This window comes from Carassius gibelio, chromosome B19 (genome assembly GCF_023724105.1).
Source record: "Carassius gibelio isolate Cgi1373 ecotype wild population from Czech Republic chromosome B19, carGib1.2-hapl.c, whole genome shotgun sequence".
Lineage (NCBI taxonomy): Eukaryota > Metazoa > Chordata > Actinopteri > Cypriniformes > Cyprinidae > Carassius > Carassius gibelio.
Window position 1 is genome coordinate 19,988,753 of NC_068414.1, and position 23,573 is coordinate 20,012,325.

At 35.5% G+C, this 23,573-nt stretch overlaps 1 protein-coding gene across 1 annotated transcript in view; it reads right to left on the minus strand.

Moving 5' to 3' along the window:
- The window catches only part of LOC127978954 (CUB and sushi domain-containing protein 2), a 274,020-nt gene extending 250,669 nt beyond the window's left edge, over window positions 1–23,351 (minus strand). Inside the window, exons 1-2 of the mRNA XM_052583978.1 lie at window positions 22,652–23,351; window positions 4,517–4,733 (exon numbers count right to left, since the gene is read on the minus strand). Coding sequence (XP_052439938.1) covers window positions 4,517–4,733; window positions 22,652–22,835 — 401 coding nt within the window. The 5' untranslated portion in view covers window positions 22,836–23,351. The remainder of the gene's footprint in view (window positions 1–4,516; window positions 4,734–22,651) is intronic.
- Between the last annotated feature and the right edge of the window lie 222 nt (window positions 23,352–23,573).

Consider the following 23,573-nt stretch of genomic DNA (forward strand, 5'->3'; position numbering starts at 1 on the left):
TGTCATTACGTCACCACGCAACACCGACATCCCCTCCAGGATTTCACATATAAACATTTAATTCAGCTTGTATATGATGCCATATACAGTTTTGGGTGTTTCATTTTTAATTCACTGAAAGCTTCAAGTGCAGTTCATTTTTTGTCTGGGGGAAATATTTAAACTGGGATAAGTATTTTTTAGATTATGTATGTTTTAGATGAACATTATTATATTTTTTATTTGATTTCGTTTTAGTTCAGAACATAAGTCTGTCTACTGTCTCTGGTCTAAAAGAAGCTCTGAAGCACGGAACTATGTTCCCACTGCCACTAAAAACCCTGTCAGATAGGGAACTATTTACTGAAGCACATAGGTATTTATCTCTCTCTCTCTCTCTCTCTCTCTCTCTCTCTCTCTCTCTTTTTATATATATATATATATATATATATATATATATATATATAGAGAGAGAGAGAGAGAGAGAGAGAGAGAGAGCTATGTCACAACACATATCAAGAGCTCCCTTATCGGTTCTTCTTTCAGTACTGGAGAACAAATGACACATTCTTTAGATCATGGCTATTCGATTGGTAGCCTAATCTGGCCCCCCAATCATCTTCATCCAGCCCAGGGGGGAAGAGTCACACACACGCCTCAAATACTTTTTGCTCTAATTAGTTTGTCCACAAGGTGGCAAAACTAGCCGGGGCCATTGTTTCACAGCCGAAAAAGAAAAGGAAGACACTCACCTTTAAGCGCTCATGTTGACCGTAAAATGTTGGGAGAAAAGCAAATATGTGTCTGATCTGTGTCATGTGCATCAGGTTTTAAAGTGATAGTGCTGCTTTTAAAGTGAAACCTGATGAAGTCTGTCATTGATGGAAATCAAAGAACAAAAGAAAAAGGAGAAATCCCTCCACTGCTGTAGTTGCTGATTAACTTTTGTAATTTGAATAAAGTTTAATTTATATTCATTTTATAGTTTATACATATACAATTAATAGTTTATGTGAATACTTTTAAGTTCACTTAAATTAAAAGTTGTTAAAAAATAATGGCTTTCAATTATACTGCAATGTTGAAAGGCTTTAATTATTGGCTAAAGGGGAAATAATAGAGGTACCAGTAACATTATTGGTATCAATGATACTGACCTTCATTAACAGTAGGCTACTTAGTAAAACGATGCCATTAACCGTTTTTAAAATATACCATCTTTATGTTGTTTCTTCATTAATTTGGAGATTCAATGTGAAATTATCATAACATAAATATATTAATATGCAATTAATCCAATTCGACTGGTAGCACTAATTTTAACCTTTCAAAGATTGTATTGTTGGTATAATATGTTTATTTTACAGCTGAATATTCTTTTCAATTTCATTTCTTATTTTAAATGCACCCCCCCCCCCCCCCAGCCCCCTCCAATTTTTCTGTTCGATAATCTGGCCCTCAAATGAAACTAACTGAATAGCCCTGCTTTAGATGTTCATAAATGTTACCTTGCACATTTTTTCTCCCCAACAGATTCTGATTTGAAAGAACTTTATAATGCATGTTCCCAATTCAGAAGACCGCACAAACAGACTGTGTATCTAAATGCTTCTCATACTCGCTCCTCTCTGCCGTGTCTCATGGAGAAGCCATTCACACCTGCCGCACACACGCAGCCTGTCTTGTAATGCTCAGTTATACTCATGGCCCTAACTGGCTCTGCACTGATCTCTACAAACAAATCTGGTATTACTGACAGGGCTTGACACACCTGTGTCAACTCTCGCCTGCCTCTGTGTTTAAAACAAGTGTAAATTCAGTCTTACTTTTTTATTATTTTCACTTTTGTTATTTTCACTTTCACATTTTCCACTTGTTCTTAAAATACCACATACTTAAAAATGAATCGATCAGCCTATGTAACCTATGTAATACTTTAATAGTTGATTAAAGAAATACGGTTCTTTAATTACACAAAATAAACAAATCTTTCCGTGAAATTCACACAGTGAAATTCAACAATTAAAGGGATAGTTCACCCAAAAGTGAAAATCTGATGTTTATCTGTTTACCCCCAGGGCATCCAAGATGTAGTTGACTTTTGTTTCTTCATTAGAACACAAACCAAGATTTTTAATAGACATATAATATCTGTGTAGGGAATCATGGCTTTGAAAGTCAAAAAAAAAAAAAAAAAATACTAAACCAAATGAAACCCTGCGGCTCGTGACAATACAGTGAGTAAAGATACAGAGCGATTGGTCTTTCCAATTAACGGTACATTATTTATAGTTTTTTTTTTCACCTCTGATTTTCACTGCAATGTCCGATCTGTCCTCAGTGCATTCTCCTTCTTGCTTTACAGTGGATCACAGACTTATACGTGCATTAACGCAACCTATCTCTCAAAGGGACCATTGACACTCCTGAGATTGTAGATAGTGTCAGTGGTCCACTTGAGAGATAGGTATTGCACTAAGAAGTCTGTGATTCGGTGAAAATCAGAGGTAAAAAACTGTATAAATACTGTTCAGCTTCTTGCACAGACGATCATTTTGTGTCTTTACACATCAATGTATCATCATAAGCAGCAGGGTTTCTTTTGGTTTTGTTTATGTATGTTTTATTGACTCTCAAAGCAGTGATTCCCATCCACCTCCGTTATACGACTGACAACTGTTTAAGTTAAAAATCTTTGTTTGTGTTCTACTGAAGAAACAAAGTAACCTCCAACATCTTGGATGCCTTGTGGGTAAACAGATTAACATCTGATTAACATTTTTGAGGTGAACTATCCCTTTAAGTAAATTCTGTAATAGTAGTAATACCATTATATTATTCCCTTCTGAAAAATCAATAGAACCCCTCCCAAAACACAATAGAAAATTTTATGGATTTAAGGGTTATGATTAATTGTCAACCGATATATCGCTAATGCCGATATATCTGCCGATATTTGTCATTTTTGAAATATCGGCATCAGCCGATACCGAAATTTCAGCCGAATTTCTGCTTGGCCTATGTGTTTAAGATGGTTTTTGACAGTGCACCAGACTTTCATTTTGACAGGATAGACAAGACAATGGTCAACTGTTTGACAACAAACAAAAGAGTATGGCTTCAACAACGCAATTGTCTGTTTGTATGTATAGCATGTCAAATTAACTGCACTTGAAGATTTCAGTGAATTAAAAATGAAATAACCAAAACTGTATATGACATCGTAATGAAGATGAATTATTTGTTTATTACGTGAAATTCTTGAAGGGACTTCGGATGGTGTCGCTTGGGGATGTAATGTCATGTGCCATTAATCTATATATGTACTATATCATTGTAAAACTGTAACATGAAAGGAACATTCTAAAAACAACTCATGTAAACGACTTAATCATAATATTGTCTTATTCGTAAGATACAGAATATTAGATGTTGATGTCCATGAAAATGTAGTTATTGATCTTTTATACTACCATTCAAATATGCTGATGATTTGGTGTGCAAGAACTTCTTTCTTTTTTTTTCTTTTTTTTGACGAATATACAGTTTACAACCACAATTATTTGTAATAGAAACCTCATTTTACTTTTTTTATGTCTTTGATCAACTTAATGCTGAATAAAATCTTTATTTTGAATGGAAGTCTATCACTTTATAAAAATTGTCACTAACACTAAAACATTCCAATGCAAAACAGATTTTTTGAAGCACTTCACTGACTTTTTGTGTGACGTTATGACCAGCACAGCAACACTGACTTTCTTACATATAATCAGTAAAACAACATCCTATTGGAGTAGTCTCAATATACTTTTGATTTCTTCAAGATGTTGAGTTCAGCTGACACTAATAACACACTGGCAGGGTAAACTGCCCATGCCGAACAAGGTTGACACTCATAGAACACCATGGAAACCTATGGTTATGCATGAAGCTGTCCTTGAATCTTTAAACATAAAGCAAAAAAATGTCTTGAAAGTGTCCTTGTGCACATCGTTTCCCACACAGATATGAATAAATAAATAAAGGTGACATGAAAAAGGTGGGAAAAAGCAACAAATTAAAAAAGTTCCGTAATGTTTTCTATACAACTCATTTCATTGGGTAAAATGCTATCTGAGAAGTGATCTGTGAATGTAGGCGAGCTTTTCAAAATGCTAGCTTTCGACTGGAAAACAGGCCAAGGCCCCAAAGACACTCCCCCTGAGGATATCTGCTCCGCTCAATCCCTTGAGCCTCAATCCTTTTATTTTCAGAGTATACAAGGGAGAATTTCAGACTCAAGACAGTGATAAAGTCAAAAGCGCTAAATCAATTTGAGGACTCCAATGTTCAAAGCATTAGATACAGACCTAAAATGAAATTTTCATTCCTCTCAGTGCGCTTTAAACAAGTTTTGGGACACTTAAGTAAATCCAAAGTTCATGCACAGAATTCACCAAGTTCAAGCTGTTAGCAAAGTAATGTCAGCTAGCAATTCCAAGAGATTGGATCTGGCATTTACACACACAATATGATAAAAAAGTTCTGTATTTACCGTGTCCGTAAGTTTGTTGGACTGGGTTGCCCATCGTAGACTGAAAGGATGTCAAAGTCCTCCTCTAAGGCAAAGCCTTGAAATACCAACTGTATCCGGTTGTGTTCCTGTGCCACAATCACCCATGTGCAGTTGGCGTAGTTGGGATATCCATACGGGAATCCGGGGCTTTCTATTGTCCCATTTGGACTCTGTAGTGTGTGACTGCAGTTTTGAGCTGTAAAAGGAGAAAAACAGAAGAAAGTATTATACAAAGTGGATGGAAAAAACAATGAAATGCATTCAAATGAGAAACCCAGGCGAAATCTAAACGCTATTATCGATCTAAAAGATCTTGGAACCAAAATGTGAATTTAATTTATTTATTCCATATCAGTAAGTAGGTGCAGAACATTTGCAAACAATGCTTTATGATTTACAACCTTCTGACGTGATGTATATGTTAATTTGCCAGTTCAGTCCGTGCCTTTAAAAGATTAATTTACATTCATTAATGTGCTGTTTGATCTGACAGGGTATTAAATCATTTGTTAGTACAATAAAATGCATCCACATTAAAATACGTATAATGTCCATTTAATTATGTAAGTGTGTACTCAAGTTGCATATAAATAAGACAAGCTAAAATGACTAATATTTATGTATTTTTAGTTATAGAGCAGGAATATTCAATTTCAAGAGGCAATTAAATTAACATATGGTCAAGCACATGAATACGGTCAGCTGCCCTCGCGATTGCCACATCTTTAGCAGTGGTCAAAAAGACGTTTCCACAGTAACTCCGCAACGGCAAACAGGAAAAAGAAGGAATGATACCACCCTTGGTTATTAATTTGACTAATTTTAATCACTCCATATCGCCCGCAGCTCAGACTGCACTCCTCAGCATTAATTGCATTTCTCTTTTGCATACTTGTCAACGACCTCTTATAAAATATTGCACTCGATCTGAAATTTTAATAACTGTGTGTGGCTCCATCCATCAGTGAAAAGCCTAGCTTAAATTACTAGTTCTGGACAGGTCCGTAGCCCCACTTTTAATGAATATTCCCTTCTTGCTTCAATAATCGGTAATGTCCTCATTATTATTATTATTTATTTATTTTTAATTCATGGCCCAAATACTCCTTGCAGTTCATCTTTTTAATGGGAGTCTTAAATCAATGTTCAAACGAAAAATTGTGAGTACAATTTTTCAACATTCAAACTTACGAAATGTACAGTAAGTTTGAAACAACTGCATACGATTAAATTGAATAAATAGGAAAAAAATATTAATTTTAGGCAAGAATTAAACACACTTAATTGCACTGAAAAAAATTAAAGAAATAATTGCTGCCTGTGGCTAATTTCATTATCTGCTAAATGACTAGCGAGCCCTCCCTCTGTGAAGTTAATCATAAATATATAATTTATGAATTTAAAAATAAAATTAAAACTAAATAAACACTAAAAATAGAGCATGACTTATTAGATAAACTTACTTGCAAAGGAAATAAACACATACATACAAAACAGAAACCAAAACCATGTAAATTGATACATAATCCAACATTTTATCCATTTATTTGATTCTTAAATGCATTGGAATTTATGTGGGGTTACGTGATTAAAACAGCATTAGAAATGCTTAATTAAGAGGACATCTGTTATCACTAAAGCCCACATTCCATAAAAACAATCCCAACACACCAGCAAACAAATGAGAACCCAGCATGTCTGCATACAGCACATATTTGTCTGACACATTTGAGTGGAGATTACACCGAGATTACACTTAATGAAAAACCAAGCTCTCAAACAGCATGTCCCATATGCACAAATATTCAAAGCATTTACCAAATGCAAACTCAATGTGTCATAGTCATATAAAGCATTTAATGCAAAGATTGACCATCACTCATCACTGTGCAAGAAAAAAATAAATAAAATAATAATAATAATAATTATATATATATATATATATATATATATATATATATATATATATATATATATATATATATATATATCTTAAGCACTCAGATTTGGATTTCTTAAGGTGAAAGCTTTGCCTGCTAGCATAGAATTTTAATAATTAAGTGAAAATGTATATGAGAAAGGAAAAAACTGAGGTTCCTTTTTTTTTTTTAAGAAAAAAATTATCAAACAGCTTGAAAACATTTCCTATTCCTATTCAGATTATCCGCCTTTGGCCAATGGCCATATTCAGTGGTTTTCCAAATGATAATGGAACAGACTGTTTAGGATTTGGAGGACGTTTCTCTCTCTCTCTGTGTTTAAAAGGCATGGTGTCTGTGATAAATGCCTTCTTGACACAAATTATGTAGGCCAGAAAGTGTCACAAAATAAGATGCTTAGCACCGAGAGCTGGGATTCATTTGAGAGCTAAGATGTTTGTGGCTCTTTAAGATTCATTTCAAGCCTGTTCGCTCGTCTCATATTCTAACCATACCAGATTAGCATAAAACTTAGAAATGTGAACTTATTTCTGAATGTTGGAATGTGTAATGGCAGGAAACATTCCATCATTTTTGCACTCTATCCCATGGGAAAGTTCATGTGAGGTTGGCCCAGCATGAACCATTGTGAAAAACACTTGACCTCTGGATACAGACGTCTTTGTGGCTCTGTGGGGTTTTACAGCCGCAAGTCTTCTCTGTGAAGCACTAGAATATTAAAAATGAAACCCAGGTCATTTCAGATCACTGAGAGGAATGGCAAAAAAATAAATAAAAATAATAATAATAATAATACACAAAATATGTATGAAGAGATTCATTCAATCTAAAATAAGACTCTCTGTCCAACAAGGAACAAGAACAAAATGTGGACATTCTACATTCAATAAGTTCGTCTAAAAAGAACTAAGTGACACATTCGGCCATTTCTGGCCTTCCAATTAAAGTTGTGAACATAAAACATTTTCTTCCTGCATCTGTAATAAAGACCGAGTAACTTTACTCTGATTAGCATAGAACATCCTGATCAATAAAATGTAGGTTCGTGATTTTCTTCATTACAAAAACATTTATCACGGAACAAAAGTCGATGGATTACTCAAAGTTTTATGTACAATGGGTCACGTCACAAACACAATGTAGAATCACAAGTTCAACACGGAGTAAGAGGCTAATGAGTGTCAACACAGAGACTGCAACTCTCAACAGCACGATTGCTAACCAACAGTACAATAAACTGCAATTTGATATTAATAACTTACATCTCAGACACAGTATTAAAAGTTACTTTGTTTCTATTCTGCTCCAAAATAGTTCGCTAACTCACCGTGAGTCTCCAACAAACAGATGTGTTTCGTTAGTTAATGAACAAAACGTTTGAATGAATCACGAGTCAATGACTCATTCGATTTGTGTATCAGCGTTTTTGAACGAATCGCTAGAATGAATGTTTCATAAAAGCATTCAATTGTTCCGGAGCTAAATGAATACTTTTTAGACGAATCGGTTGAGAGATTCACTTGCTCACTCAAAAAGACACAGGATTCATTCCAAAATGAATCAGTGGTTCAGAAAAAGCTTAATTCAGTGACTCCCTCATAAAGGCTGTCACTTGTCTATCTAACAATCTGAATGATTATTCAAACTGTAAGAAAATATTTTATGTAGTAAAATTGTTTTGTCCGGTAGGTCATAAATATTGAATGTAATAATCTAATGTAAAAAGAGAGTTTCATATTTTTTAAGATACATAAACAACACATTAGGTGACTGTTCTGGCCTGACTGGAAGTAAGAGAAGAGTTTTGGATGAAGAATGGGGTAGAATTGTGAACAATCAGCAATGTGCTCTGCATTCATACCACACAGTGTCTCAAGTCAGAGCAAAGGCATTGGCTATCCTTGATCTAATGAAGGTGGAAGTATCATTGACCACATTATACATTTTTCCCCCCACACTTCCAGATACATACGGACTAGTGCTGTGAAATAATTAATAACGATTAATCATATCCAAAATAAAAGTTACTGCGTACATAATGTATGTGTGTGTCCTGCTTATATTTATTATGTATATATAAATACATACTCATACAGTATATTTTACACATATTTACATGTATTTACATTTATATATTTATATAATATATATTATATGTAAAAATTTATTTAGTATACAATATATAACATTTTTCATATATATATATATATATATATATATATATATATATATATATATATATATATATATGTGTGTGTGTGTGTGTGTGTGTGTGTGTGTGTGTGTTTATATATACATATTAAGTATAAATAGTACACATAAATATATTATGTAAACAAAAACTTTTATTTTGGATGCAATTAATCATTATTAATTGTTTGACAGCGATGATATAGACTATTTAATGATTTAATGTTGAATGTTTTCAATTCTAAACCATATGTATGATTGAGAATTTAACACACCGAAGTTATAATTCTCAAACATATAGGCCTACACATATTTTCTTAACTTAACTATTCAATGATCAAATTCTCATTAATTTAGGAGTCCCAAATAAGGGAACATTTGCTCATTAAAAATATAAAAAATAAAAGAAAAACGTTTTGTTATGGACCATTCTTAAAAACTTTATTAAATTGATCAAAGGACTTTTTTTCCGTAAGAAGATTTTCATGAGTCCATCTCCAGGTTTCTCATATTTTAAGTGATTTGAATAAAGTTCAAGTGTCCATTTGAATGTACCGAGCTGAAAGGAAGAAGGAAATGCATTATGTAATCTCTTAATGAGGGGTAACCCCACATTCCCAGCAGCAGGTATTTTCTTTTCTTTGAACATAGATTTACAAATGCATCATGAGAGTAACAAGTGAATTGAGTTGACCTGCATTAATACAGTGCTGCATAAATCTCTAAGGCTCAAGAAAAGCTCCGTACAGTAGTATTTCATCCATAACGCTTTATTTATTTATTTTTTATTTTTTTTACAAAAGAGTCTAACACAGTCACAATGTCATGTGTGTTTGCAGTTATTTCTGGAAGAGGCATACATTTAAACTCTTTCTGAGATCCCTGAATCTTGGTCTTATACTAGGGCTCTTTGCATCTGTTTAGTGTTTTCCCAAAATATTGGTGGAGTGAAGTAGAGAAGGAGAGAGAGCTTTGACCTTGTTTAGCATGACTGCAGAGACCACCTCCAGAGTCAACCAATGTTTGTTTTGCCTCCGCTGTTGTTTTGCTGCTACGGGGCTGCAGCGCCTCGGCATGACACTTTGATGAATCGATCGCTGCCGTGCCTTACTACGGCAGGACAGCAATCCTTCAGAGTGCCTGCAATCAGAGATCTTACGAGGGAAAGGGAGTGGGAAAGGGGTGGACAAAAGCAAGAGGAGGGGGAATTCTCTATGAGCAGCTGGACTGTACTTTGTCCACCTCTTCAACTAGTCAACACACCGTCACTGTGTTTCAAAACCTAGTGAGTGGCCTCCAGAAAAGCATTTTATAGCACAACGACTGCTCCGAAAACAAGCATCACATCTATCCATCAGAGAAGCCAATCATAGAATGCATGCATCTATCCAATCCTGTCCAATATAGTGGACAGAAATGTACAAAAATATTCAAAAATATTTTAAATGCTATTATATATTCTTAAATTTAAGCTCAAATTAAATATAATACAATAAAACAAATTTTAAATAAATAAATAATGAAACAAGTGTCCTGTGTGTGGGGAATGCTGTTTATATCTACTATACTCTGTAAGACATCACTTGTGAGGTTTTGTTTGAGCTAGGATGACTATGTAGGCAGTATGAAGGAGGCAGCAGGTTTTGGAACAGAGCTCATGACATTCACAATAATTAGATAACAACAGTCTGTGTCACTGGCAGACAAATTTGGTTTCGTCGACAGAGATTATTCCATAAAGCTTTGATATGTGTATGAAAACATGTGACATCAGAATCCATTGCCAAATCACAGCTTCAGAACATACCCTGGAAATATGTATGTCTTTGTTTGACATTGTTTGGCAATAACTTAAGATTCATAACAAGAAATTACATTTATATGCCTGTCATCGGCACTAAAGCAGATAACATGTTCTCTGTTGGTTTTTGCTATTATCCCATTCTCAGTTTTTCCCTATGTTCCCATTCTCAGTGCATCTACTTTCTTATCTCCAGCTTCCAGCAGACCAGCCTGATGTGGACTGGATTGAAGTATTAGATCTTTACCAGTGACGGATGGATATATTATCTATGGATAGATTAGCTTCATTATTTTTAAAGGAATAGTTCTCTCAAAATGTCAAATTCTGTCATCATTTACTCACCCTCGTGTTGTTCCAAGCCTGTATAAGTTTCATTCTTATGTTGAACACAAATTAAGATATTTTGAAGAATTTTAAAGAACCAAAGTCTTTGGTCCCCGTTCATTTCCATACTAGGGAAATAAATATTATGACAATCATTGGGAACAACAACTTTCTGATAACCAGCATTCTTTAAAATATCTTCTTTTATGTTTAAACATAAGAAAGAAATTCATACAGGTTTGTAACAACATGAGGGTGAGTAAATTATGACAACATTTAGATTTTTTGGGGGGTGAACTATCCCTTTATATATATATATAAATATATAAATATATATATATATTAATATTATTAGTTTTGAACAAAAAGTGAATATTTTGTAAACATTTTAAACATACTTTTTTCATGTATAGTTAATATTTTAAAAAGTAATTTAAAAAGGGCTTTGAGTTTAAATAGAAATTATATGCTACCTTAAAACAAGACATAAAATTACCAATACTGCAAAATAAAAATTCAGTTTGCTGGTCTATGGTTTCATTTGAACAGTTTTGAAAAGAGTTAAGATATAACAACGTGTTACAAATACGAATTCATGAAGTGTTAAAGTCTTGATTGATTGCATTTTAATTTTAGGAAGCAACTTTAGTGTGACTTAATTAACATTCATGAGAAAAGCTTTAACCATAGTATTCATAAATCCTGGATTGATTTGTTTTTCATTTTTATGGTTAATCGATTGAGTCTATAAATGACAAATCTGAATAAGAAAGCTGAACAAAACTTGTGACGTTCATTTGGTTCCAGGAATTTGTTTTAAAACAAACACTTTTGAATAAGAAATGGTTCTCGATTCCCAGCCCCATAAATAATTCACTTTTATAAATAAATTAAGTTATTTCGATTCTGTGAAATAATATATAAAGGAAGCGCAAGATAAATAGCATATGTCTTGCTTTCGGCACGATTACTGCTTATTAGCCTGTGCTTTGAAATGTCCTGCGCATTGTGAACTGGGTTGGTCCTAATTCCATCAGTCCACCTGTCTTCCTGCACGCGTGTAATGTATATCCCTGAAAGTGAGACGAGAATCTTAGCAAACATATACAGGTGAAACCTCCCACTTCTGACAGAGTTAAAGCTGAGGTTAATGCTTTGCCAGCCATAGCAGATAATCTTTACAATCTCTGGAAATGCATTCCATTTAGCTTTGCTGCCATAGCTCTGCTGTAAATTGGGCACCTAAGAGACAAATGGGTCTGACTCACCAGTTTTCATAAGCACTTCAAATCGATCATATTTCCTTTTTCAAGGACCAGTGGAAAATGCCATTATGGCCTGAGTTCAGTTACACCATACCAACAAGGCAGATGTGAAAGGGGATTTCAAATATGCCGGCACAAGAGGAAAAACAACCTTCTTAGTTCAACAAATCTCTTTATGTACAAGCAGCTGCCTTCTAATGTGTCAAAGCATCAGCTGCAGGCTCCATCATATCTGCATTAACCGAAGAATGCCCACCATTACAATGGAAATCGGCTACCTCAGCTTTCCTGGGTAAAACCATACATTACGCTAATGTGATTTCGGGAAACATTAATAGAAAGGCAAATGCTGTGGAAAGAGGAGAAAATTAGCTCTAGCTACTTTAGTGAGGCGATGTATTTGTTGTTTTCATTGGGTCAACAAATAATCGAGTCAGCATGACACTTCCAGGAGTTGATTTGAATCATATTTGTCTCTACAATGTTTTAACACATTCATATTTGCATATTTATCAAGTTAATAGTGTTTAAGTACAAGCACACAGCTTGCTTGTTGATCTGTGGAAATATAAACTCACCTTCAGAAGCAACTTGCATCACATGATACGTTTTGTCAGTTCGTGCATTTTGCAGGAATCAAACCAATGGCCTTGACGTTGTAAGTGACATGCTCTGTTGTTTGACTAACATCAAATGCATTCGCCATCAATACAATGTGTGAAAGTTTCATGAGTATTTAATGAGGTAAACTCTGGTGCTGTTTGTGATTGGCTTCCTGTTGTTAAAAGTTTAAAAGAGTATTCAGAAAGCAACATAAATTAAGCTCAATTACAACATTTGTTTTGTGGCATAATGTTGTTTTCCTCAAATATTAATTTTGACTTCTGGGTTGCATTGAGGAACTTACAATGGAAGCTTTTGGCAAAAAATATGCTAACATGATGGGGAAAAAATATCTTACTAGCCTTTTCTGTTTAATAATAATTCCTAAAGTTCTCAAATAATAAGGAACAGTTCAAATAAAAGATGCTTTATAGCATAAATGTAAGTGCTTTAAAAATTTGATTTTTCGCTTCACATTTCTGCTTGTAAATTCTCCAAAAGTTTGTCCCATTTACTTCCACTGAAGCATTCTCAATGCAACCTTGATTTATGCCTTTTTGAAGAAAAGAAAAGATGTTAATCAACATTGTGCCACAAATGCATTTGATAAAGTCAAATGTGTGTCTTGTACTGAATTGGAAATACTGCTTTAAGAACATCTAGGGTCAAACACAGTGTGAAAAAACTGAAGACTGTCTTTTATTATCATGGGCATCAGCTCAAACACCTCTGTATTAGGTTCCCATTAAATATACATCCACAGTGTCTATAAGATATGCTGTTGTGTTTGCATGAGGTGAATGTTTTAATTCAGCCTGGAGCAGAAAATGATGTTGACCTGCATGTTGAAGTTATTTAGATATTCATTACATCATGAATATTACAGGTTAGTGTTCTGTTTATTTGCCATGAGCAAAGAATGCTTTAAAATGGACTGGATGGCCCCAATGGCTCAGTGTTTCAAAGAGATGTTCCTGACTGAGCAGAGAGCACACACAAGTAGTGCATTTCAGGCAGAATTTAGTGCACTTTCAGTCCCATTACCGAGCCACAATGGCCCAGTGTTCAGATCTAACATGGGTCTTCAATGAAACTGGTTTCGGTCGGCTCCAGCCATCGTAGCTTTGTGCTGTTAATCTCTCTGCCTCCTCCTTCTAGTGCACAGGCAGCGATTGAGGGCCAAACCATTGAGGAATTACCGAATTACTCATGCTGTTTCTTTTTCAGGGCTTAAAACTGCATAGCTAAGCATTGCATTGCTTTTCTCCATGATTGAAGTTGTGTCTGCAAACAAGCTTGTTTAGATTCTATTTAAATAACCCTGCAGTTCTTTTATGTGGCTCTGAATGATGGGGTGAACAGGGAATGAATGTGGCCCTGTTTGTTTATTGTGCAGAGGCAGTATGAAGGTGTCCCCATGCCAACGGCTAAGACAAGACTGAGAAAGAGGATAGACTTTTAATGAAGAACTCTCTGTCGCCCCTTCACTGATCACCATTCTGATAAATCAGTCCTCCTCTCTTCGGGGCTGTAATTAATGGACTGAGAGGTTAAGATGATTCTAGGGGACTACAGGTCTAGAGGGGCCCAAAACAATAACAACAGGATCGATGGAGGTTAAAGTACAGTAAATAGGCCTAATTGTTGTTGTATTTGATCTATATTGGGATAGAAAATTGCACAAAGAGTGATTCAGAACTGTTCAGTCGAGTTCATTTGATTCATTTTTATTCCTTTTTACAGTACATCTTTACAACATGATGCTGCTTAACAGCCAGCTTTGTTTGCCATCAGTGTATCACTGGATCAATGCTGTTTCGGTAATATAATAATCGAGGTACTAGATAATTAAAATTATCATCTACAGAATGCTATTGATTGTCTTGTACAGGAGAGGGTAATAACTTGTGCTTATAATGATTGGTTCCAATTGTCCCTTGAACTTAAATTGGCTTAACAGACTAAAAATGCACTCTGAATACAGTGTAACATCACATCCTGAATGTATACTCAGTCTGTATACCTTTAAGATAGTCCATCCAAAAAGTCAGATTATGTTATCATTTCTCATCCTTATGTTGATCGAAACATGTATGACTTTCTTGCTTTTGTAGAGGACACATGAGCGCACACACACGAGCGCACACACACACACACACACACACACGCACACAAGAAGAATGCTTGCAACCAAACCGTTTTGGTTCCCATTGACATCCACTTTATTTTATGTCCAAACAATGGATGTCAAGGGGAACCAAAAGTGTTTGGTTACCAACATTCTTAAAAATATATTTTACATTTCACAGAAGAAACAAATCTTCTAAATAATGTCAGGAAACCCACATTTTTACCAATGCTCGAAACTCCTTATCACATAAATTCCCATTAAAATGAATGGAATTTGCAAGTGAAATTTCACAGACCAAGTGAAATTTGTCACTTTAAAGTGACAGTTCGTTTAGAAAATCATAATTTTTCACACCTGTGTGAGCCTCTTTCTTCTGTTGAACACAAAAGAAGATATTTTGAAGAATGTTGGTGACCAAACAGTTTACAGCAGCCATTGACTTCCATAGTATGGAGGGAAAACATACAGTATTATAGAATTAACTGCTTGCCTCTCAACTTCAAAATATAAAGAAATGAATCCATACAGGTCTGAAACTAGTGAAGCATGAGTAAATGATGACAGAATTACATTTTTGGTAAACTATTGTTTAAGAAATATGCTTCTACTGTTTTCTTTTTTACCTGTTGCACTGAATTGTTGATATATACAAAACTTTAGGGGGATTTATTTAGCTAATAATACATAATTATACATTGGAATCCTAATAAAGCTATAAATTCTTATTGCAGCATATCTTTGAGCTTTCCTCCCAGACATGGAACGAGCGGCGGCTGACAGGTGTGTTTTCAGTGACAGCGGCGGCGCACTGACACGGATTAGAGCGGATAACAGGCTGCAGCAGCCGGCACACTGCGACCTGACGGCTGTCCGCCTCACTCAGGTCTGTGTGTCTCTAAACACCCGTGCCTATACCTCACTCTTGTTTTCTGTCCTGCGCTAATTCCCCACTCCTTATCTGTCTGTGTCCCTCCTTATCTTTTGGCATCAATCCATTTGGCTCGCCACTTGATTTTGTGCATTACAGGACGGGATGAATATTACATTATATATGAGGAGAAAAGCTGGAGATATTCTGCAGTAACTAACGACACCCCTCCGTGGAGCTCTGCCAAATAAAATCAAATTGCAGTCCTTTGACTGTGATGCATCGTGCCAAAGAGGAACGGAGGATGGAAGGGCACAAAGCATAAACACCAATGTGATGGAGAGAAAGAGAGGGAGCAGAGAGGAGAAACAAAACAGCTTTAAGTGGAGGAGACGTAAAAGGATTAACTGTGTAATCTAATCACAGCAGTTAAAAGATAAGAAAACACTACATCAAAGTTCTGAAGAGGACTTGGACGTGACAGGCAGCTAGGCAAAAAAGGTCTTCGTTGTCAGTCTACAAGAGATAGCGGCCACTGGACGACAAAAAGATACCTACACGTTTATATCATCTCAATGAGTAAGCAAAATGGCAAATGGGCTGCTATACTATCATAGCTTTGGGTCTTAACTGTTACAGTTGGAAAGTTGGAACGTTTCAAAGATAATGTATTCTGAAAATCTGGATAGAATGTATGACATTTAAATTAGCAAACTACTTTATTATTATTATATTACCAATATTTAGGACTATATTTTTCACATACACTACCATTGAAAAGGTAATTTATTTATTTATTTTTTGAAAGGTCCCGTTCTTTGTGATCCCATGTTTCAAACTTTAGTTAGTGTGTTATGTTGTAGTTAGAGTATAAATAATATCTGTAAAATCATAAAGCTCCAAGTTCAATGCAAAGTTAGATATTTTATTTAACAGAATTCGCCTACATCGAACGGCCAGTTTGGACTACATCCCTCTACTTCCTTCATTAATGACATCACTAGAACAGTTTTTTGACTAACTTCCGCCCACAGGAATACACAAAAAAGGGGGGCGTGGTCTTGTTGGGCTCCGACGGAGAAGAGGAAGAGTTGCGTTTGTAGAGTGTGTTTGTCGCCATGTCGTAGAAACGCTTTTATTTTCATCCAGGAGTCCAAACAACTTTGTTTGGCCTTTCCAGGGACGCTGTACTTAGAGATCAACGGTTACAATTTATGTTTAACTTGGTTCCCGAAAATTATAATCCACATGTAAAACTATGTGCAGCACATTTTGCTGAGGACAGCTTCCTCAATCTCAATCTTCCTGACAATCTCAATCAGTTTAATGCCGGATTCAGACAAAGATTATTCTTGAAAGATTGAGCAGTTCCCTCTTTATCTGGAGAAGGCGTTGTTTATGGACCACAACAGGTAAGTGTATTTTATTATTTAAGTTGGTGCGTTTAAAAGTTTCTGTAACTTATTACACAAAGAGCAAAGCTGTTTGTAACATTTAACTTTTACAGTTTGTAACATTTAACATTACAATTGAACCAATTCAAGGTAACAGCCAAACTTAAAAGTATGACAACTACTAAATAAACAGCTTACCATTGTGAAACATCCTGCAAAAGTCGTGCTTGCACAGGTTCTACTCAATCCTCTTCATCTATGTTCTCCGGGTCTGATTCTGGCTCAGATTGATAGGGTAACATTGAGCACATGAATCTCCACGTTATGGTAAGAGGCCTGACCTTTCCGGGCAACGTGCACTAAGCTGCTGTCGAATCACAACACAGGAACCGCTGGCACAATCAGAACTCGTTACGTACAGTGAAAACAGCGGTATACAGATAAGTAAATTGTGTGAAAAATACTGTGTTTTTTACACGCGAAACATGAACACATGTTATATTGCACACTGTAAACACAATCAAAGCTTAAAAAAAATCAAGAAAAACGGGACCTTTAAAGTCTCTTATGCTCACCAGGGCTGCATTTATTTGATCAAAAATACAATAAAAACGGTAATATTGTGAAATTCCAAAATTCCAATAATACAATTCAAAAACTGCAATTCTGTTTTCTATTTTAACATATTTTAAATTGAATTTATTCCCATGATGGCAACGCTGATTTTTAGCAGGCATTACTCCAGTCTTTAATGTCACACAATCTTTCAGAAACCAATCTAATATGCTGATTTGGTAAAATGAAATAATATAAAAAAATTGGAAACCAAAGGATTCTTTGAAAAATAGAAAGGTCAAAAGAACAGCATTTATATGAAATATAACTATTTTGTAATATTATAAATGTCTTCATTAATTGAATGCCTCTTTAAAAATAGATAAAAAATAAGTCAATAAAAACAAATAATAAAAATTTTACTGACCCCAAACTTTTGATCAGTAGAGTACATTATTTATGTGCTCTTTCAGCCACCAACACAGAGAAAGTCCAACAAAAACTTTACAATAATAGGCCCATTTGTCTCAATATGTTCCAAATCATATTTAACCTTGAATCACTCTTTGTCCAAAAAAAAAAAAAAAAAAAAAAAAAAAAACACTATGTACTTCAAAGTACACTCTAATAAACAAAAAGACAATCGGACAATTGAAGACTGAAGACTAAAAACATTCACATTCAAAATTCACTCCAAGCCTGTCATGATGCTAGTTTCGGGTCTCAGTGCAAATGTCAGGTACATATTTGCCTTGGTTTGTCTTTTAGCCCGGGTCTTAGCTGTGTACCATGATGGAAGCCTACAAGCATTTCACTGATCCAAGCTGAAAACCTCTTGAGCCATAATAATTGTTATATTTGCATTTCTATATCTATGTAAATGTATCTGACAGCATATGTGAGCATTTCACAGTCACTATACTCAAACAAGAGAAATGAAAACGCAAAAAACAGCTACAAAGAAAATGAATTCAATCATTTTTTCAAGCCGTTTTACATATAAAAGGTTTCATATTCCATACATCTTGTATGCTTACCATGTTTTTTCTTCTTCCATGTTTTTTTTTTCTAGTTTTGCATGTTGTTTCTGAGTTCTGAACTGTCTGTACTGTAAATTGTCTTCAATCTGAGCTTTATCAAAAAAACATTTTAATATCCAGTGAATCATGTGTAATAATAACTTGACCTGTTGTCTTCTGCATTAAATGGATAATTTGCCCAAAAATTTTAAATTCTGCTATAATTTATTAACCCTCATATAATTCCAAACTTTTTTTATTGAAAAATAATAATAAAATAAATAAATAAATAAATAAATAAATAAATAAATAAATAATTATTCTATTAAAGAAGATTTTTGAAACTAAATTTCTTCTTTTTTTTCAATATTGTTTTGGACCCCATTGATTTACACTGGATTGACCAGAACACATTTTTGTGTTCTGCAGAACAAATTGAGCTAGTAAGCTGACAACTTGAGGGCAAGTAAATCACAGAGTTATTAATCCAGAAATATCCTTTTAATATGATTACCATGAAGTCACACTCATCTTTGCTACTTTTTTTAATGTGCTAAATAAGTGTCTGACGTTAACCACAGTGCATTCAAAGCAGGGAAACTTTTGGTTTACTATTGATGTACAGGTAGCTGTGTAAACAAACCATCTCACTCCTTGCCAAAGGCATCCTTCAGTCCTTTGGGAGCTGCATGCAAACAACAGACCTGTTTAGTAGTCTTTACTTTTAAAGTCTAAGCAAACAGATTGTCAGGTGTTAATTTTCTTGGAACAGGTTATTACGTGCTATAAAAAGAGAACGGAGAGGAAGGAAGAGATGAATAAGCAATGACGTTAGAGAAATAAAGGTTAGCAAGTATTAAAGTGGCAGAAAATTAGTGGAGGAGATTTCTATGACACATATAACACCATTTGAGTGTTGGCCTCTTTTGATAGAACCAGCTTATGCTGTGCTGTACAGCCATGCTAAATGCTCTGGTGGGAGCTGTCCATGGTCCTAACTAATTGGAATGCAGCTGGGGATTGGAACACTAAGAGTCAAATCAGGCTGATGCCTACATTCAGACTAAATATTTAGTGTAACTTTGTTCTCTCAGCACAAAATATGTCTAAAAGGCATTTGTTTGCTGAGGCAGATTTTGAGTCGTTTGTAAAACAACCAGTGGAAAAGATCTGGAGGGAGCTGTCCATGGTTCTGAAATGTCACTGAACTCTACTACCCACAATCTGCGCTGAGCGATTTCTTCAAGTATCCTTTAAACACCTTTTACTGCTCAGCAGACAAATGTATTGTGCTTATATAGCACTGGACCTTAGCTTGAGAAAAAGGAAAGGTAAAAAAAGAGAATACTATGGCGTAATCTCAAAAGTTACGAAATTTTGTACATTCAAACAACCAAAGGGACTGGCAAAAACTGAATACATGTGGCAAGCTCCCTGCGACATGATGAAAAGATTTCTCTGCATGCCTACAAATTCTCATGTTCAGTAGAGACTTACACCAAGTTGCATCATGAAAATGCATTGGTTTTGTGACTTGGACCATTTTATGAAGTCAAGTGTCATTGACTATCAAAGATTTTGGGGTGAGGAAAATAGGATTGAGTCAAACAACCATGATGATGAGTTGTTAGTAATGTTGTTTGGGTAAAATATGAAAAATCGTTTCATCTTGAGCACTTAAATGTCTCCAGAGCAGCAACTTCTGAGGCTGAGCAAGAGCACATGATTACCCAAATCACTTCTTTCACAATATATGACAGAAACAGATTAATGGGATTCTTTTTATTTATCTATTTATTTATTTAAATACTATAATTCAAGCATTTTTCTTTTGACAAGATGGAGACTACAAGGTCACTGTAAATAGGCTGCATAAAACATACAGATTAACTGGACTGCATTAAAATAAACATAAAACAATTAAATGTTCATAAACAGAATTATTTAAATGAAACCTAAATTAATATGATGATTAAGATCATAATGTGATTTTCTACACACACACACACACACACACACACACACACACACACACACACATATATATATATATATATATATATATATATATATATATATATATATATATATATATATATATGTGTGTGTGTTAATTATATTTAATATTTATAAATATTGATATATAAATATTAAATGCATTATACATCTATATAAATATATTATATTTTACAGTAAAATTACATGAATATTCTCTGAAATATTTTCATTTATACCTAGTATATGGTAAGGCAAATAAGAGTTTATCATACATTTTAATGTTTATGCCCTGTTTTCAATCAGCAGTTTGTCAATATGCAGTGACCATACAGTTAACATGCTGAGTTCAACCATGCCCCAGCAGCTGAAGAGGCATTCAATTAGCATTTCCTTCAAGATAGGAAAAGAGCCAGAAAAAAAAGGCCATTTTATTTCACCAGTCATATTTTATGTTCTATCACGAAAACTCAAAAAAGGTTTACAAAATATACTCGGTTTATTAATGAAGTATGAGAGTCTCCACTGCTGGTGTTGTGCCCATTTTCGACTTCCTGCCAAATTATTACCCCCTCGTTGAAATCTCTAACTGATTGACTAATCCTAACCCCTCCCCCTCACAGAACCCTACCAATGCATGAGGGGTAATAATCTGGCGGGGGTCAGAACTCGGCACTACACCGGCTCTGTGTAAACACAGCTATTCTGAAGCTTTAGTGCCGCTCAATGGAAAAACAGGGAAACTGCTCGACGGCTTCGCGAGCGCTTTCCGGACTCGGTCAAAAACGCAGAACATTCTGCTCTTGATATTACTTATTCGACGCCGTTAAACATATAAAATGTCGATCGGCTTTGTGGATTGGTTTACCACTTTTATCACCATGTCCTAAGTAACATCAACACAGAGGAAAACGAGGCTTGAATCGCAGTAGCGCGAGAGTGTTCAATATACTGCTGAATTAAAGGGATAGTTCAATCAAAAATAATTATCTGGCATAATTTAGACATGGCATTTCAGTTATTTATTTATTTGTGTTAAAAAGGAAACTATAATTCCTTTCAGTGTATAACATAATGACACTTGTTTTAGGCAAAAATTTGGCTTAAAATCAACCAGCACTTTGACTACATCTACTATTCAAGGTAAATGACGGATGGATAGTTGGTTAGGAATGCCAAAAAATAGCAGTTTTTCCCGAAAGAAAGAAAGAAAGAAAGAAAGAAAGAAAGAAAGAAAGAAAGAAAGAAAGAAAGAAAGAAAGAAAAAGAAAGAAAGAAAAAGAAAGAAAGAAATAGCTAATTACTTGGAATGGCCATATTTTAGACGGAGGAAGAATATCCTATTATGGTGAAATAAATGTTGAAAATAGCGCAGAGTCAAAGACCTGTTTTTTTTGGCATGAACAAGCCCCCTCATACGCCCCCCTTCCTCCCAAACTCACTCATTCACTCTTGGCTCCCACACTCACGAAATGTTGCGCCACACACACATTTCTATATTTACAGAAATGGTTCGTCTGCATCTTTATCCATTAACCCATTTTGCCTCAAAACTAAAGTAGCCTACCACTTCTTGTGCACCCACCAAAAATGCAACATCTTGGTCTGAAGTGTAATTCAAAGCATAATGCAACATATGCCAACATGGGGCAGACCAAGGTTGGCAAGAAATAACACCAAATGCACTATGGAAAGTACACAAGCCTGTTTTACATTAAAGTACTTTCACGCACAAATAAATGGCACTTTTATTTAATGGCACATGCAGACTTAGCTACTGCATACAACCTCTTCATGTTATTGACTGCTATGTTTCTCTAGTGAGTCTGCTGCTTATATCCAATGATGTCTGGTAGATCCGTATCAATGAAACGCATGACCCAACATTAAATGCCATAGTGTTGGCACATAATTGACAATGGCAGCACTCCATCCACATGCCGGGGGTAAACGGGTCGCAAATGTAGCCTCCAAGAGGGTTGCGCGCGAGGCAACAGGACCACATACAGCATAACGGGAAACTCACCCTTCACCGATGCAGCCAGCAGCCCCATATAGAAGAACAGCACTCCGCTCCAGTGATGCGCCTGTACTCCCACCTTCATTAGCGCAAAAATCCTTATTCCATCCAGTTTCCTCGTCCCGTTATATGTACATCTGCACTCTGTCCTCACGATTCCCGTTCTTTCAGGATTCAAAGAGGCGCTCATGGTGGGCTTTTTTTCTCTCTTTTTTTTTTGGCAGGCACGGTTATCAGATGGTTTTAAAAGGAAGATTCACTTGGTGTCGGCGCTGAGAAAAATCCCAGTGCATGGAGACTGGACCCTCGCAGCTGGACTGAACCATCTCAAGCGAGCCGCGGGGTGAGCGGATATTAGACGCGTTCTCTCCTAAAACCTGAAGAGCTGATCATGTGAACTGTATCTGGTGTCTTCAAGCCCACGAGAACGACGGATAGAGTCTGGAAAGCGATTCAAACGGATGATGCGGCATACGCCCGTTCACTCCCCCAACCGCGCGTGTTTAAGTTTATTTTCCAATAAATGCAACGCTTAAAATCCACGTTTCTATCTTTCTCCCAGTGAGTCACTGGTAAAGGAGCGCTAGGATGCACTCGCTGTCACCGCCCACTCGTGGAAGTTTACAGCCTTCATCGCTGTCTAAATCATTTCCAGGCGTGAAAATAGTCGTTAAGGGATTTCCACTCTGGGCTCACTGTTTCAGGAGTTAAGCAAATGAAATGATGAGCGCGACTGCAGTACGAGCTCACAGCATCTCTCTCTCTCTCTAACCCCACTAGCCCCCCCCCTCTCTCTCTCTCTCTCTCTCTCTCTCTCTCTCTCCCTTCCTCTCTCGCTCGCTCGCTCCATCGCTCTCTCACCTTTGCAAAGGCTTGCCAACAACATAAACACTATAATATAATATAATATAATATAATATAATATAAT